This window comes from Micromys minutus (assembly GCF_963924665.1).
Source record: "Micromys minutus genome assembly, chromosome: 16".
NCBI classification, from domain to species: Eukaryota; Metazoa; Chordata; class Mammalia; order Rodentia; family Muridae; genus Micromys; species Micromys minutus.
The window spans coordinates 32299011-32314866 of NC_137985.1; the positions used below are offsets into that span (position 1 = coordinate 32299011).

General features: G+C 36.1%; 1 protein-coding gene across 1 annotated transcript; it reads left to right on the forward strand.

The window, feature by feature from the left end:
• Nucleotides 1-4716: 4716 nt before the first annotated feature.
• Nucleotides 4717-5646, forward strand: LOC308431126 (olfactory receptor 8B3-like; the record flags this gene model as incomplete). The annotated part of the gene is made up of 1 exon (XM_080930488.1): nucleotides 4717-5646. The coding sequence occupies one exon, from the start codon at nucleotides 4717-4719 to the stop codon at nucleotides 5644-5646; it is 930 nt and encodes a 309-aa protein (XP_080786614.1).
• Nucleotides 5647-15856: the final 10210 nt, after the last annotated feature.

The following is a 15856-nucleotide window of genomic DNA, read 5'->3' on the forward strand; positions in this document are numbered from 1 at the left end:
TCCCTCCCAGATCCCATCCCCTTCCCAGTCCACTCCTCTTCACTAAGGTGCACTCATTCCTAATCACCCTCTCCACCTCATTACCTGGGCATCCTCCTACACTGGGAAAATGTGACCTCTCTGGACCAAAGACCTCTTCTCACATTGATACCAGACACTTCTATATCTTCAACTACATATGTAACTGGATCCATATGTCCCTCAATGTGCTCAGTGGTTGTTATTTAGACCATGGCAGTTGTGGAGGGTTTGGTTGGTTGATAATATTGTTCTTCCCATGAGGTTGCAAACCCATTCAGCATCTTTAGTCCTTTCTTTAGTACCTTCATTGGGGTCCTTGTGTTCGGTCTGAAGGTTAGCTGCATGTTCAGCTGCATCTGTATAACTCTGGCAGAGCCCCTGAGGAAGCATCTTTACCTGGTTTCTGCCAGTAAGTACTTCTTGGCATCCACAATAGTGCTTGGGTTTGGTGGCTGCATATGGGGTGGATCCCCCGGTAATGTAGTCTCTGAATGATTATTTCTTTAATCCCTGTTCCTCTATTTGACCTTATATTTCCTCCCATGATTGTTTTGTTCTCCCTTCTTAGAAGGACCAAGGCATTCCCATTTTGGTCTTCCTCTTTTGAGGGGCTTCTTCAGGTTTGTGAATTGTTTCTTGGTTATTCAGAGCTTTCTGTGGCTAGTATCTATTTATCAGTGAGTGCATACCATGTGTGTTCTTTATTGACTGAGTTACTTCACTCAGGATGATACTCTCTAGTTCTATCCATTTGCCTATGAATCTCATAAAGTCATTGTTTCTAATAGCTATGTAGTATTTCATTGTGTAATATACCACACTTTCTGTATCAATTCCTCTGTTGAAGGTCATCTGGGTTTTTTCCAACTTCTGGATATGACAAATAAGGTTGCTATAAACACGGTGGAGCATGTGTCCTTGTTATATGTTGGAGTATTTTTGAGGTATATGTGCCTTTTTGTCTTCTTGACAGTGTCCTTAGTCTTACAGAAGCTTTACAATTTTATGAGTTCCAATTTGTTGATACTTGCTCTTAGATCATAAACTATTTGTATTCTCTATTCAGCAATTATTTTCCTATGCTTATGTGTTCTAAGTTTTTCCCCAATTTTTCTTCTAATAGTGTCGGTGTGCTTGGTTTTATGTGGAGGTCTTTGGTCCACTTGTAATTGAGCTTTGTACAAGAAGATAAGAAAGGACCAATTTGCATTTTTCTGCATGCTGACTGCCAGTTGAACCAACACCATTTGCTGAAGTGCCTCTCCTTTTTCCATTAAATGCTTATTAGCTCCTTTGTCAAAGATCAAGTGACCATAGGTATATGGGTTTATTTCAGGATCTTTGAATCTTTTCCATTGATCTACTTGCCTTTCTCTATACCAATACCATGTCTTTTTTTTTTTTTTTTCCTTTTAACCACTATTGCTTTGTAATATAGCTTGAGGTCTGGATGGTGATTTTTTTTTTCAGAAGTTCTTTTATTGTTGAGAATAGATTTCACTATTCCAGGTTGTTTGTTATTCTAGATGAATTTGCAGATTGTTATTTCCAACTCTATGTGGAATTGAGTTGGAATTTTGATGGGGATTGCATTGAATCTGTTGATTGCTTTGGGCAAGATGGTCATTTTTACAATTTTATTTTTTTCAACCCATGAGTATGGGTTCTATGAGAAAATCAACAAGATCAATAAGCGCTTAGGCAGACTAACCAGAGGGCACACAGAGAGCCAAATTAGCAAATCAGAAATGAAAATGGAGACATAACAACAGAAACTGAGGAAATTCAAAAAATCATCTTATTCTACTACTAAAGCCTATACTCAACAAAACTAAAAAATCTTGAGGAAATGGGCAAATTTGTAATCAGATACCAGGAACCAAAGTTAAATAAGGATCAGATAAACCATCTAAACAGTCCCAAACCACCTAGAGAAATAGGAGCAGTCACAAAAGACTCCCAAGCAAAAAAAGGCCTGGACCAGATGGGTTCAGTTCAGAATTCTATCAGACTTTCATAGAAGACCTAGTACAAATACTTTTCAAACTATTTCACAAACTAGAAACAGATGGAATACTACCCAACTTGTTCTTTGAAACCACAATTATGCTCATACCTAAACCACATAAAGACCCTACAAAGAAAGAGTACCTCAACCCAATATTCTTCATAAACATCAATGCAAAAATACTCAATAAAACTCTTGCAAACAGAATCCAAGAACACATCAAAACATTCATTCACCATGATCAAGTAGGCTTCATCCTAGAAATGCAAGGATGGTACAATTAACAGAAATCCCTCAATGTAATCCACCATATAAACAAACTCAAAGAAAAACACTGCATGGTCAACATTTCACTAGATGCTGAGAAAGGATTTGACGAAATTCAACACCCCTTCATGTTAAAATACTGGAAAGATCAGGAATCCAAAGCCCATACCTAAACACAGTAAAAGCAATATACAGCAAACCAGTAGCCAACATCAAACTAAATGGAGAGAAACTTTAAACAATCGCCCTAGTTCTCTCTCTGTAGCACTAGTCATCTTTCTGAGCACTCTGGCCATATCAATCTTTGAAGTGTTGAATTTGTTTCAATTTTATGTGACAAAGAATAAACCTATAATTAATGTCCCATTATGGCATCCCAAACTGAATATAACATTTATTTTTGCATTTCAGACCTTACTTTATTTCACTGTTAAAATTTTTTTCTCTGATCTGAATTTATGTTATATGTGTGTGAGAAAATACATTGGCATTTTCAGAAAATCAGGGTGATATGCAGGAATGAAAGCTGTAAGATTTATTTCTTTAATTCTGAGCTTAGTAACTCTGATTTTTAGTTCACTTTGATGGGACTCTGAAAAGTAGCTTTGGCTCTACATGCCTTGAATATTTGGTTCACATACTTGTCTATGAATAAAAGCATTGCCACTCTATAAACCTTCACTTGTGGGAAAATATTTTGCATTATTTACAATATGTATTCTTAGATGGCTGCTAAGAAACACTCATTTATCCATTCTTCTATACATATTTATAGAGCACATGCTAAGTCATATTTTAAGTTTAATTGCTTTAAGTTCTTCAAAAGTAGCTTTGAAAAATATAGCCAATATCCATTTTACATTATGGATTTTGATTAAGAAATACACTTGATATCTATGAAAGATGGCATTATAAAGAATAACATAAGATTTTATATTGTGAGGGAAAGTTTAGAGTGTTCATAGTATATGAGAGAGATTTCCATACTTTTCTATTTGGAGAGTGTTCACTGTGGTATTAAAGTATATGTAAAACTGGAGCATGGATAATGTGAAGGAAAAATGAAGAATAAGGGAGCAGAAAGTGTTGGATGTGACGATAGATTTAATGGCTGAGTAGAGGAGTGAGTTTAAGGATGAATAGCTATCACTAACTTTTGAGAAAGCCATGTGTAAAAAATATGGTCATGAATTCTACATATAGATGAGTAACTGTGGCAGTTGATGGACACATTGGGAATCACAGTCCATTTCAAGAATGAGCCTGAGAGGCTACATATGCTAAAGTAGATGGCCCACATATACATACATACATATTAATCATATACATATACACATCATAAACATAAATATAAACACATATACTCATACATGTGGTGGTGCTGAATGGACACAGGGGGTTAATAAATGGAAAAGAAAATGAATTGAGGAAGGACCAGAGCTAGAGGGATGACAGAAATTGGAAAGAAATATATAAGGAATGAACTTCATCAAAAACTCTATAATATTTTCAAACACAAAAACAAAATTAAATTGTGTACCTCTAAATGAGGCATTTTCATTACTATTATACTAATTTTAAGTACCAGAGCAACAAAGTCTGATCTCTTGGGGGATGATAATCCTGGGAAACATAAGCCTTTAAAATTTTAATCAGGTCTTTAAGATTATAAACTTATAGAACCCTCTTGGGTCAGTGCCAGGTGTCTCTTATGACATCAGTAAATGGTATTTACCAACCTCTATAATGAAGAAGTCATTGTAAGAAAAGCCACCAGCAAAAATGATGATCCAGTACTTAGGGATTCAAAAAACCTGGAGAAACAAGGGCTCTGTATTCCACAATCAAAAATTAATTTTCCTCACACTAAAAAGCCAAACCTAATAACATTAACACTAAACAATAATTTTTTTCTGGGCTTAACAACTTTACAGCTCATCCATGCCATTTTTACTTGTCCTTCTGTGAGACAACAGAAGAGATAATAAGGTCATTTGTGCTTTTGCCAAATACAAAGGTAAGTATTGAATTGGATGCATGATTTTCTTTTTCCCAACCTAACTCTGAAGACCCAGTGAATCCTTGATATTCCATATATCCTGTGTTTTGCAATTACCACTGAGCCTGAAGTAGGAGGTCGATTGTTAAGGTAGAAGTAAAACTGAGATCTTACAAAGATGATCATAGTCATTGGTTTCCTAAATATTATTCCCAAAGACATGTCATCTCTAAGTTTATAGTTTTTTTATGTACAATAACTCTCATAAAACATAGAGGAAAAAATCACAGAGAATGTGAGCATAAATTTATCATCCTATTCTGGTTCTTAGTCTCACTCTAGTGTGGTAGATTGTAGATGGCTGGGGTTTCATTTTAATGCTACATTTTAAACTGTTCTTTCAGATATGACCTAGGGAAGAATGGCTTTAGGAAATGCATCCTCAGTGAAAGAATTTATCCTGCTGGGCTTGACACAAGAGCCAGAGCTCCAGCTGCCTCTCTTCTTCCTCTTCTTGGGAATCTATGTGGTCTCTGTGCTGGGGAACCTGGGCTTGATTGTTCTGATTGTTTTGAATCCTCACCTGCACACCCCCATGTACTACTTCCTCTTCAACCTTTCCTTAACAGATCTCTGCTACTCCTCTGTCATAACCCCCAGAATGCTGGTGGGGTTTGTGAAGCAGAACATCATCTCTCATGCTGAGTGCATGACTCAGCTCTTTTTCTTTGCCTTCTTTGTTATTGATGAATGTTACATTTTGACAGCGATGGCCTATGACAGATATGCTGCCATCTGTAAGCCCCTGCTTTACCAGGTCACCATGTCCCATCAGGTGTGTTACTTGATGACATTGGGGGTGTATGGGATGGGGTTTGTGGGTGCCATGGCACATACTGGTAGTATGCTAAGCTTAACCTTCTGTGATGGCAACATCATCAATCACTACATGTGTGACATACCTCCTCTACAGAAGCTCTCTTGCACAAGCACCTCCATCAATGAGATGGTGGTTTTTACTGTTGTGGGTGTCAATGTAATAATCCCAAGCCTAACTCTCTTTGTTTCTTATACCTTGATCCTTTCCAACATCCTCAGCATGCATTCTGCAGAAGGTAGGTCAAAAGCTTTCAGTACCTGTGGATCCCACATAATAGCAGTTTCTATTTTCTCTGGAGCTGCAATGTTCATGTATTTTAAGCCCTCTAGTGTATCTGCGGATGGAGATAAAGTATCTACCATTTTTTATACCATTCTGGGCCCAATGCTGAATCCTTTCATATATAGTATAAGGAACAAGGATGTCCACACTGCACTAAGAAAAACATTGAAGAAAAGGAGTTTTACTTGAGTAGCATTTATATTTTTTATGTTAACATATTGGAATAAATGATGTTTCCAACTAGAGATCAGCCTGGAGAAGTAGTTCCTTCTCACACCATTTGCTTCCATTCATGATCACTGGATGTGACTCACAAGTTTGAAAACTTCAATGGCTACAATTTATAAAAAGCACAAAACAATTATAAAAACAAGATAAAAATGCTGAGATGAGAATATTGTTAAATAAAAGTATTCATCATTATGCATAATATAGTTAATGTTGAGAAAATTTCAGAAGATTGTGAAGTGTAAGTAACCCATTATTCTTTTAAAGTAAAGAAAATAATTTATTTTGTAATTTCCTAATCATGACTATTTTTCGTCAGAACTGAAAATGGAGCAAACACTTTTGAACAGTTGCCTTTCAGTATATTACATTCCAGCCTTAGAAATAATAAAGACTGAAGCATAGAACACTGGATGATATACTCAGAAAGTGGAAGGTCAAATTTTTTAAATGTACCTTTTTTAGTTTTATGTTTTTTTACAATTTATCTGAACAGGTTCATATTCATGTTTTCTTGCATGCTAGGTAAGGTCCAGTGAGCTACTTTTTAAGCACATCTATGTGAACTTTGAATAGAGTACATCTATAAGTCATATGTTCCTGTGCCATTGAGATATTCATTTCTGTACTCTTAAAGACAAAATCCCTTTTATTCAGTTAATAAGCATCTGGAATATTGGTAAGCTAGTTTATTTTGAAATGTTCTTCTATCTCTCCAAAGACTGAGGTAAGGATGGCAAATGTCCTTTTCAGTCTGGTCTTTTTTTCCTAGTCTTATCACTGTTTGGTAAAGAGGGGTTGTTGAGTCTGTTGTGATTCCAGTGGTGTCTAACTGAAAACGAAACAACTTAGATTATTCATGATAAAAGGAACCTATGGTTGCGAGGACATTTGTGTATAAGTACCTGTTATGTCTCCATTGGGAAAAATTTAGCTGAGCAAGTTTACTAGTTATCAGTAGAGGAATTTAGTCTTTTATCCAAACAAATTTTTCTGTTTCATAATCTCTTTCCCTTTAATAATTTCACTTTCATTCTTTCTCATTGTTCTACATAAAAGGATGCAGCTTATTGAAGTAGTAAATATAAACTGCATATGCATCCTATTATTGAAATCAAGATCTGTAGGCTTTAGTCAAACAATAAAAATACAGCCAGCGAGTATGTAGAAAAATAATCCAAATTAGAGGTTTTCATTAGTTTCTTCTGAATTCCCACTGAATCAACTAAGCAGGGCATATATAGGCTCCCAGAATCTTACATGGCAAACATGTGGCTGCATGTGACACCACATCCTCTGTATGTGTGTTGCAGAAGTTAACTTGGTGTTTTGAGGGTCTTCTAACTCTGGGAATGGGTTTGTCTTAAGTTTTTTGCCTGCCCTTGGGACACTTTCCTTTATGTTGTTTTGCTTTGCCCAGCTTTGGTTTGAGGGAGTAAAAAAAAAATAATTTTGTGTTGGTGAGTAGGTATTAGGATAATGGTATGCAGTGTTTTGAGCAAATGTGATTTTATTGCAAACAACTCTATTATCTTGAGTTGGCTGATAGAAATGTCTCTGTCTGAATAGATGGCAGGTGACCTGACTAAAGACAGGTTTTTCCACTGAACATTTAAGCAGAACAACAAAGTAAGCTTGGGATCAGATGCAGGAACAATCTTTATAGTGATTTGGAATGGTTATGGGAGAGAGATGAATGTCAGATTCAGAAAAAGAAGAAGAGGAAGAGGAAAAGGGGAAGAGTAAGAGGAAAAGGAAGAATAGGAAGATGAAGATGATGAGGAAGAAGAAGAAGAAGAAGAAGAAGAAGAAGAAGGTATAAACAAGTGTTAACAATAAGCATTAAGTGAGGTTGCATTAATGTCAATAAGCATTATAGAAACCCAGGTGATATCAGTCCTACAATTGACTTTGATTTCTTTCTTTTTCCGTTTTCTGAAGCTCAGTAAATGTCCATATATATGCAGTCTGTAATGTAATTTATGAACCAAAAATTTAAATAATAAATTGCTGCATGTCATGCAGGAAGAAAGACTATTTGTTGGTATTGATGCACACTTGTAATATTGGTCAAAGATGGCTAGGTATCAGTAAATTAAGTGGAAGTTCTTTACCCTGTGTCCCCTTGTTCACCCCAGTCAACTGTGTCATGAGGAAAGACCAGGAGAACTGGTTTATTTTTGAGTTCTTGTTCTGTATGTTTTGAGTTTTTATTCTCTTAGTCCTAGATTTTACATTGCTAATATTTAAACTGCTGTGGTATACATTAAATAAATAATACACATTTAAAAGTACTATGTTGTTATTGAAGACAAGTTTCCACACCATAATGTAAACTTAGCACAGAGTGAGTTTGTAAAGTAAAAAAAGAAAATGGGGCAAAAAGGTCAAGCATGCACACACTAAATTAAGCAAAGCAAGTTTCTACAAGCAAGCTCCAATAAAGAAGCTTCAAGAACTTCATACATACACATGCATGCATATATGAATATGTACATACTTATGTACATACATAATAAACTCATTCATTCACACATTTAAATGTAAAGCTTTATAGAGCTAGCTCTAATCATTTCACATACACACATTTGTTGCACAGAGTAAGCTATTGAGCAAGCTCTAATCAATTTACATACATACTTACTCACTTAATTAGTGGTTAGAGCAAAGCTCTAATGAACAAGCTCTAACAACTTTATTCTTTTTTTTTTTTTTTAGCCTTTTTATGCCCTTTAAGAAAAGTTCTTTATTTAAGAGGAAGAATTACTTCCTCTTTCTCAAAAATAGAATCTTGCACAAGAGGGAGTTACAACAGGTTTGGTGATTACAAGTGCAGAGCATTACTTTTATCTGTCTTTCAGGCCATAACTCATTGTAAGTTCAAAAAAAAAATAGTTTTATCTGTGCTTATAACCCGTAAAAGCTCAGTGAAGTTCTTTTTTATCTCACTCAAATTTTACTCACTATTTCATGAGGAGGGGCCATATTCTGTTCTTGATTCTAATTATTACATCCTTCTGCAAACTAACTCAAAGCATATCCTTAAATTTTCTATCAATTACCCTAACTTCCTGAAACTATTTAAAATCTAATTAAGTATTTTGTATAATCATTAACTCATCTAAACAGTGTTATTTCATAAGAGTCCATCATTATGTTGACATGCAATGGACTTTCCCAACAGAGTGTTCAACACCGAGGAACCAATAATAATAGATTATAAACAGAAAGTATCTTTCTTTGCCCAATCACATCATGCCAAAAAAAAAAAAAAAAAAAAAAAGAAAAGAAAAAAGAAAAAAAGAAAAATACAGCATTGTCAAGCTTGAGAAAGCACATCAACAGTAAGAAGAAATCCTAGTTTGAAGACTCTAAAGTTGTGTCTTTCCAAGTACATACATTGCAGCCATTTAAAATGGTGGGCTATCTACAAGAAGGTCATTTGCACAACTGCAGCTCTTTCTGCATGGCATTTTTTTTCCACCACAACTGTGTTTTAAATATATTCAAGTAATAGAAGCACGTAATTCACTTAACTCTCCTGGAGTTAGTATGTACTTAGTAGTCCATAGCCTCACACTGTTTATTTTAACTTTGCTTTGCATTGAGATAGGATTTATATAGTGTAGGCAAAGGTGGTCATGAAATTATCATCCATTTGACTTTGTCTTTTGAGTATTGAGATTTAGGCCTTCACCACTACCTCTGATCTAACAATTTCTTAGTGTTGACAGTAGCCTGAAGGCATAGCTGCCTTACTAACCCCTATACAAGGAACAAATTGTAGCTATTGTTGTTGCCGTCTTTGAGTTTAACGTGGCAGAAACATGGGCAGAAGTTAATCAAAACAAAGTTAACCAACTAAAAGTTCTAAATCTTTTATTTGAATATATTTAATAAATCACCATGTTCTGATCATTGTGGGGCCCCAAGGAATTTTGGTCCTGGGGGGTGAATTTCAAGCTTGCCCTAAGGGATTTTTGGTCCCTTAGTAATTTGGAAAGTTAGAAATAATTGAGATTCGTTTTAGCATTGTGATATTTTTCTTTCTATCTTAGAAAAATCTGTAACTGGGGGATTTTTCATTTTTATTTTTTGTCATTTTATTTACTTTTTAAAAATTTAGACATCAACAATCCTATGATTTCTTATCTACAGAAATGACCTACAGAATTTTTCTCATATTTTGACAGTTGTTTCTAAATGTACTTAGTCTTTTTGGTACATTCCCCTATTCTAAGCATGTCATTTCATGTCCAGGTGTTTAAGATTAAATGTAAAATTTTGAAGAAAATTTCTTCTTTGTAACTTCTCTTTATAATAATACTTCAACTTTGTCAGCCCTTTGGGTAAGGCTGGAGTAGTTGGAAAGTGTTAGAGGTTTTGGTTGGTGTTGTTACCTTGTTTCCCTCTAATGAGAAATCTTACTGAATAATCTCTTGCAGTGTCTCCTTTATATTTTTTGTTTATCAAAATGTCTACAAGATTACTCTTAATTCAGGTACCTTCCTTTGTTTTCTCTCATTTCTTTCACTTACTTCTTGCTCACCCATTTTTTCCTTCCCACCCCCCTTCTCCAACCTTTTGTTCCTATTCACTGCCTGGTGTAATTCCCTCTGAAACTCATGTTGGTTCACTCTCTACAGTGCTAGCCGTTTTTGTTTCTTCCTAGATATATTAATCTTTCTAAGTACTAAAGTTGTTTCTTTTTTTGAGACAAAAGAAAAAATTAATGGCTTCCTGATGGCATTCCAAAAGGAATACAATGTTGATTTTGACATTATGCAGCTTATAATTCACGGTTACTAATGTTAAAACTGAGTCCATGTTACAGGTGTTTGAGTAAAGGCACTGAATAGTCTCAGCATTTTCAGAAAACCAGGGTAACATTAGCCTAATTATTCATGTAAACAGCACACTTATGGGCTCACAGAGTTTGAAGTGGCAAGCATGTGGCATGCATGGGTCTGCCCCATGTTCTCTGTATACATATTGTGGCTGTTAGCTTGGCGTTTTGTGTGTCTTTCAGTTGTGGGATTAGGTGTATTATTGACTCCTTTGACTGCTCTTAGTTCTCTTTCCATTTTGTTAATTTGCTTGTTTTAGCTCTGGTATGTTTGTGATCTCTGAAGGCAGTAGACTAGTAAGATGCTGAAAAAATAATTTTTGAGTCCGTGAGTTTGTATAAAAATGACATGCAATGGCTTGAGCAAATGTAATTTTCTTTCTTTTTTTTAATAAATGTACAGATTTTCAGCATTTTTGCATAAAAGTATACAAATACTTTTTTAAGGTTGTAATTAAGTATTTGTGGGTACATATACATACACATACGTAATTTTATTTCTAACAGCTCTCTTATTGTCATGGGTTGGTTGGTAGAAAGGTTTCTTTCTAAGGAGATGGTAGATATCCCGACTTAAAGCAGGGTTCTCCACTGAATATTTAAGCACTGGAATGAGGCAAGCTTCGTTTTAGATACATGGACAATCTTATAGTGTTGTGCAATGGTTGTGCGACAGTGAGGAACCCTATGTAAGCATGAGAACAGTGATAATGTGCATACAAGTGTGAACAATAATTAGTACATAAGACTGATTTGGGGCTTGTGAGAGGAAGGAATGAATGTCAATAAGCCAAATAATAAGATTATGTCAATTATACAAGGAACTTTTTTCACTTCTTTTGTTTATAATTTGAATGTCAGTCAATGCTCATTTATAAGCGTTCTGCAATGAAATCTATGAGCCAAAAACTTAAATAGCAAATATTTCCATGTCATGCAGGAGGGTGGACTTTTCTTGATACATATACATACTTGTAAATTGGCCAGTGATGGCTAGATATCAGTAAAGGCTGTCACACAAAGTAAGTAAGAGGCTCTTAACCCTGTCTCACCTCTTTTTCTTCAGTGAACTTTGTCCAGTGGGAAGATGAGGGAAACTGGTTTGCTTTTGAGTCTTTATGCTGTAAGTTTTGTGTCTTCGTACTCTTAGCCCTAGATTCCACATGGCTAATATTAAAATTGCTGTGGAATACACTAAATTAAGGGTATGTATGTTTAATATATCTACACTTTCATTGAAGGCTAGTAATTGTAGAATTGTATGAGCATGAAGTTGACATGTCAATAGATATCAGCACCGGCTGGAAGTAGAAGGCAATAAAAAGAGAGAGGGAGGAAGGGAAAACTGATGCTGAGGGCATGAGACCTAAGCCTCTGCTGACTATGTGAGGTGACTGGAGAAAAGAAAGAATAGAAAACTGGTGCTGGTGGCAACCAGTTAGGCTACTACTGATAGTATTTAGCAGGAGCTGCCACAGATAGTACCCACCTGGGCTGCCACTGATTGTGGCCAATGATTTCAGAAAGGAAAGCAGAAAAAAATCAAGCATAAACACAGTGGATGAAGCTCAGTGGACTTCAATGAGCAAGCTTTAACAAGAAAGCTCTAACAACTTCATACATATATGTACATATACACATACACACATACATATATACATGCATACTTATGTACATACATACATTCAGATAAACATACATTCAGACAATGATGCAAAATACAAAGCTCTAGCTAGCAAGCTCTAACTATTTCACATACAGGCATTTGTTGTATAGAGAAAATTCTAGTTAGCATTCTCTTACCATACATATACACATAATCAGTTAAAGCAAACCTGTAATGAACAATCTCTAACAAGTTTTTTTCTCTTAGCCTTTTTTATACTCCTCAAGATAAGGTTCTTTATCTAATAGGAAGAATTACTTCATTAAAAAAACAAATAACCCTGAGATTTCACTGTATGCCAATCAGAATGGCTAAGACCAAAACTCAAGTGACAGCCCATGCTGGCAAGGGTGTAGAGAAAGAGGAATACATCTCCATTGATGGTGGACATGCAAACTGGTAGAATCACTTTAAAAATTAATCTGGTGGTTCCTTAAAAAAATTTGAAATAGTTCTACGTGAAAACCCAGCTCTCCTGCTCCTGGGCATATAACTCAAAATATGTTCTGCCATACTACAAGGACCTCCACTAAGTACATAACAATCTTATTCATAATATTCAGAAACTGGAAACAACCCAGATGTCCCTCAGCCAAAAAGTATGGCTATAGAAAATGTGGTTTATTTACACAAGAGAATAATATTCAGGTATGATAAACAAGGACATCATGAATTTTGCAGACCAATGAGTGGAATTGGAAAATATCCCGAGTGAGCTTACCCAGATTCAAAAGGACATGCATGATATTGACTCACTGATAAGTGGATATTAGCCAAAAAGTCCACAGTAACTATGAAGCAACCCACAGACTGTAAGACATTTAACAATAAAAATGCCCAAGTGAGGATGTTTCAATTCCACTTAGAAAGGAGGAACAAAATTATCATGGAAGGCAGAGGAAGGGAGGGAACTGAGTGAGAGAGGGGAGGAGGAGGGAAAAAGTTTGCAGGATCATTGGGTATAGAGCAAGGCAGGAGGGAAACATAGAAGGCCAGGAGAATGAATGAAAATATGCAGTTGCTGGGGGTGGTGGGTTGGAGAACCTCAAAAAATTCACTGATGAGATGGGAGAGGCTCCAATGGGAGTGACCTTAGCTGAAACTCACCGTAATGGGGAGGTAGAACCTGAAGGGATCACCTCCAGTAGACAGACATGGCTCCCAGTGGAGGGAAGGGGTCACCCAACTATTTCCAAAATTTATGACCCGGAATTGTTCCAGTGTAAAAGAAATGCAGGGACAACAATGGAGCAGAAATTGAAGGAAAGGTCATCTGCTGACTGGACACACTTGGCATTCATCCTATGTCAGGGTACCAAACCATGACACTATTACGGATGTCATTTTATGCTTGAAGACAGGAGCCTAGCATAACTGTCCTCTGAGAAGATGTACCAGCAGCTGACTGAGACAGATGTGGATTGGACTGAGATCAGGGGCCTCTATGAAAAAGTTGGGGGAGGATTGAAGGAGTTGAAGGGAATGGTAACACTATAGGAAGACTAACAGTGTCAACTCACCTGGATCCCTAGGAGCTCCCAGAGACTAAGCAACCAAATAAAGAGCACACAGGTATGGGTATGAGGGCCCCAGCACAGATTACTGTCTTGTTTGGCCTTAGTGGGAGAGGAGGCAACTAAACATGGAGAGAAACTTGATGTCCCAGACAAGAGGAATGTGTGTGTGTGTGTGTGTGTGTGTGTGTGTGTGTGTGTGTGTGTGTGTGTGTGTAAGAGAGGGGAGGTGAGTTAAAACTGCATGGAATTCATACAAAGATAGGCAGGCAGATCAATAGAACAGAGTTGAAGACTCAGAAATGAACTCTCACACCTTGGTCACTTGATCTTTCACAAAAGAGCTAAAAACATGCAATGGAATAAGAACAGCCTATTAAACAAATTGATGTTTGTTCACCTGGCAGTCAGCATACAGAAGATGGCAAATTGACCCTTTCTTATCTCCTTGTACAAAGCTCAAGTCCAAGTGGATCCAAGATTTCCACATAAAACCAGGTACACTGAAACCATTAAAAGAGAAAATGGGAAAAGGCTTAGAACACATAGGTACAGGGGAAAATTTCCTGAACAGAAAACTAATGGCCTATGTCCTAAGAGCAAGAATCCACAAATGGGACATAATGAAACTGCAAAGTTTCTGTAAGGTTGAGGATATTGTCAAGAAGACAAAACAGCAGCCAACAGCCTGGCAAAGAATGTTTACTAACCCCACATCTGATAGAGGGATAATATCCAATATATACAAAGAACTCCAGAAATTAGACTCCTGAGAAACAAACAATCCTATTAAAAATGGGGTACTGAGTTACATGAAGAATCCTCCACTGAGGAATACCTAATGGCTGAGAAGCACCTAAAGAAGTGCTCAACATCCCTAGTCATCAGGGAAATGCAAATCAAAACATCCCTGAGATTCTACCTCACACCAGTCAGAATTGATAAGATCAAACACTCAGATGACAGCAGATGCTAGGGAGAATTGTAGAAAGAAATATACCCCTCCACAGTTGATGGGGTTGTAAGCTGGTACAACCACTCTGGACATCAATCTGTCACTTCCTCAGAAAATTAGACATAGTACTATCTGAAGACCCAGTTATTCCACTTCTGGGCATATACCCCAAAGAAGCTTCAACATATAATAAAATCCATGCTACATCATGTTCATAGCAGCCCCATTTATAATAGCCACAAGCTTGAAAGAATAAGCTTGAAATAATTCAGATGTCCTTCAACAGATGGGTGGATACAAAAATTGTGGTATATTTACTCAATAAAATACTACTCAACTATCAGAAACAATGACTTCATGAAATTTGTAAGAAAATGGATGGATCTAGAGAATATCATCCTGAGTGAGGTAACCCAGTCACAAAAGAACAGACATAATATGCAGTCACTGATAATTGGATACTAACCCCAGAAAGCTCTGAACACCCCAGAAACAACTCTCAAACTATATGAAGTTCAAGAAAAACAAAAGCCAAAAAAAAATGAAAATGAAAAACCATTATGCTTAATATTTACATATCAAGAAATGTTTTACTATTTCCAGGTTACATCTTGTTTTATATGTACTTTATGCTCATTTTAACTAGTAAGATTTTAATGCATACTATCAAACCTTTAAAAAATCACATACCAACAAAAATGTATTCATATAGTTTTATGCAAAAGTGCTTTTAAAATCTGTACCTTTATTTTTGTTTTTAAAAATAAATTTGTTCAATTAAAAAATAGAAATATCTGGACTTAAACTTCATGACTTGGGTGCCTGTTCCTTTTCTTCTAACCTCTTTGCTTCAGAACTCTTTGTAGAGAGTTTATCTCTGAAGTAGTAGTAACTGATGCAATTGTATGGGTTTGTAGAAAAGTATTAAAAATGGCAACTGAGTATGACCTTGGATTTTGCTCTTGCAGGGTTGTGAAGGGTATAATGAGAAGAATTCTTAAGGGAACAACCAATACTCTACTCAGGTAATTAGGTTTTCTTGATGGGCAACTGCAAACAAAGCAGAACTTTGATTCTAAAAAGTGGAATGTTTACATCCACAATAAATGATTTAAACACAGGTTCTTTTATTTTTACTCTTAAGGGACTTACTCAACCTAGGAGGGGTCCCCAAGAAGAGGACTTCTACT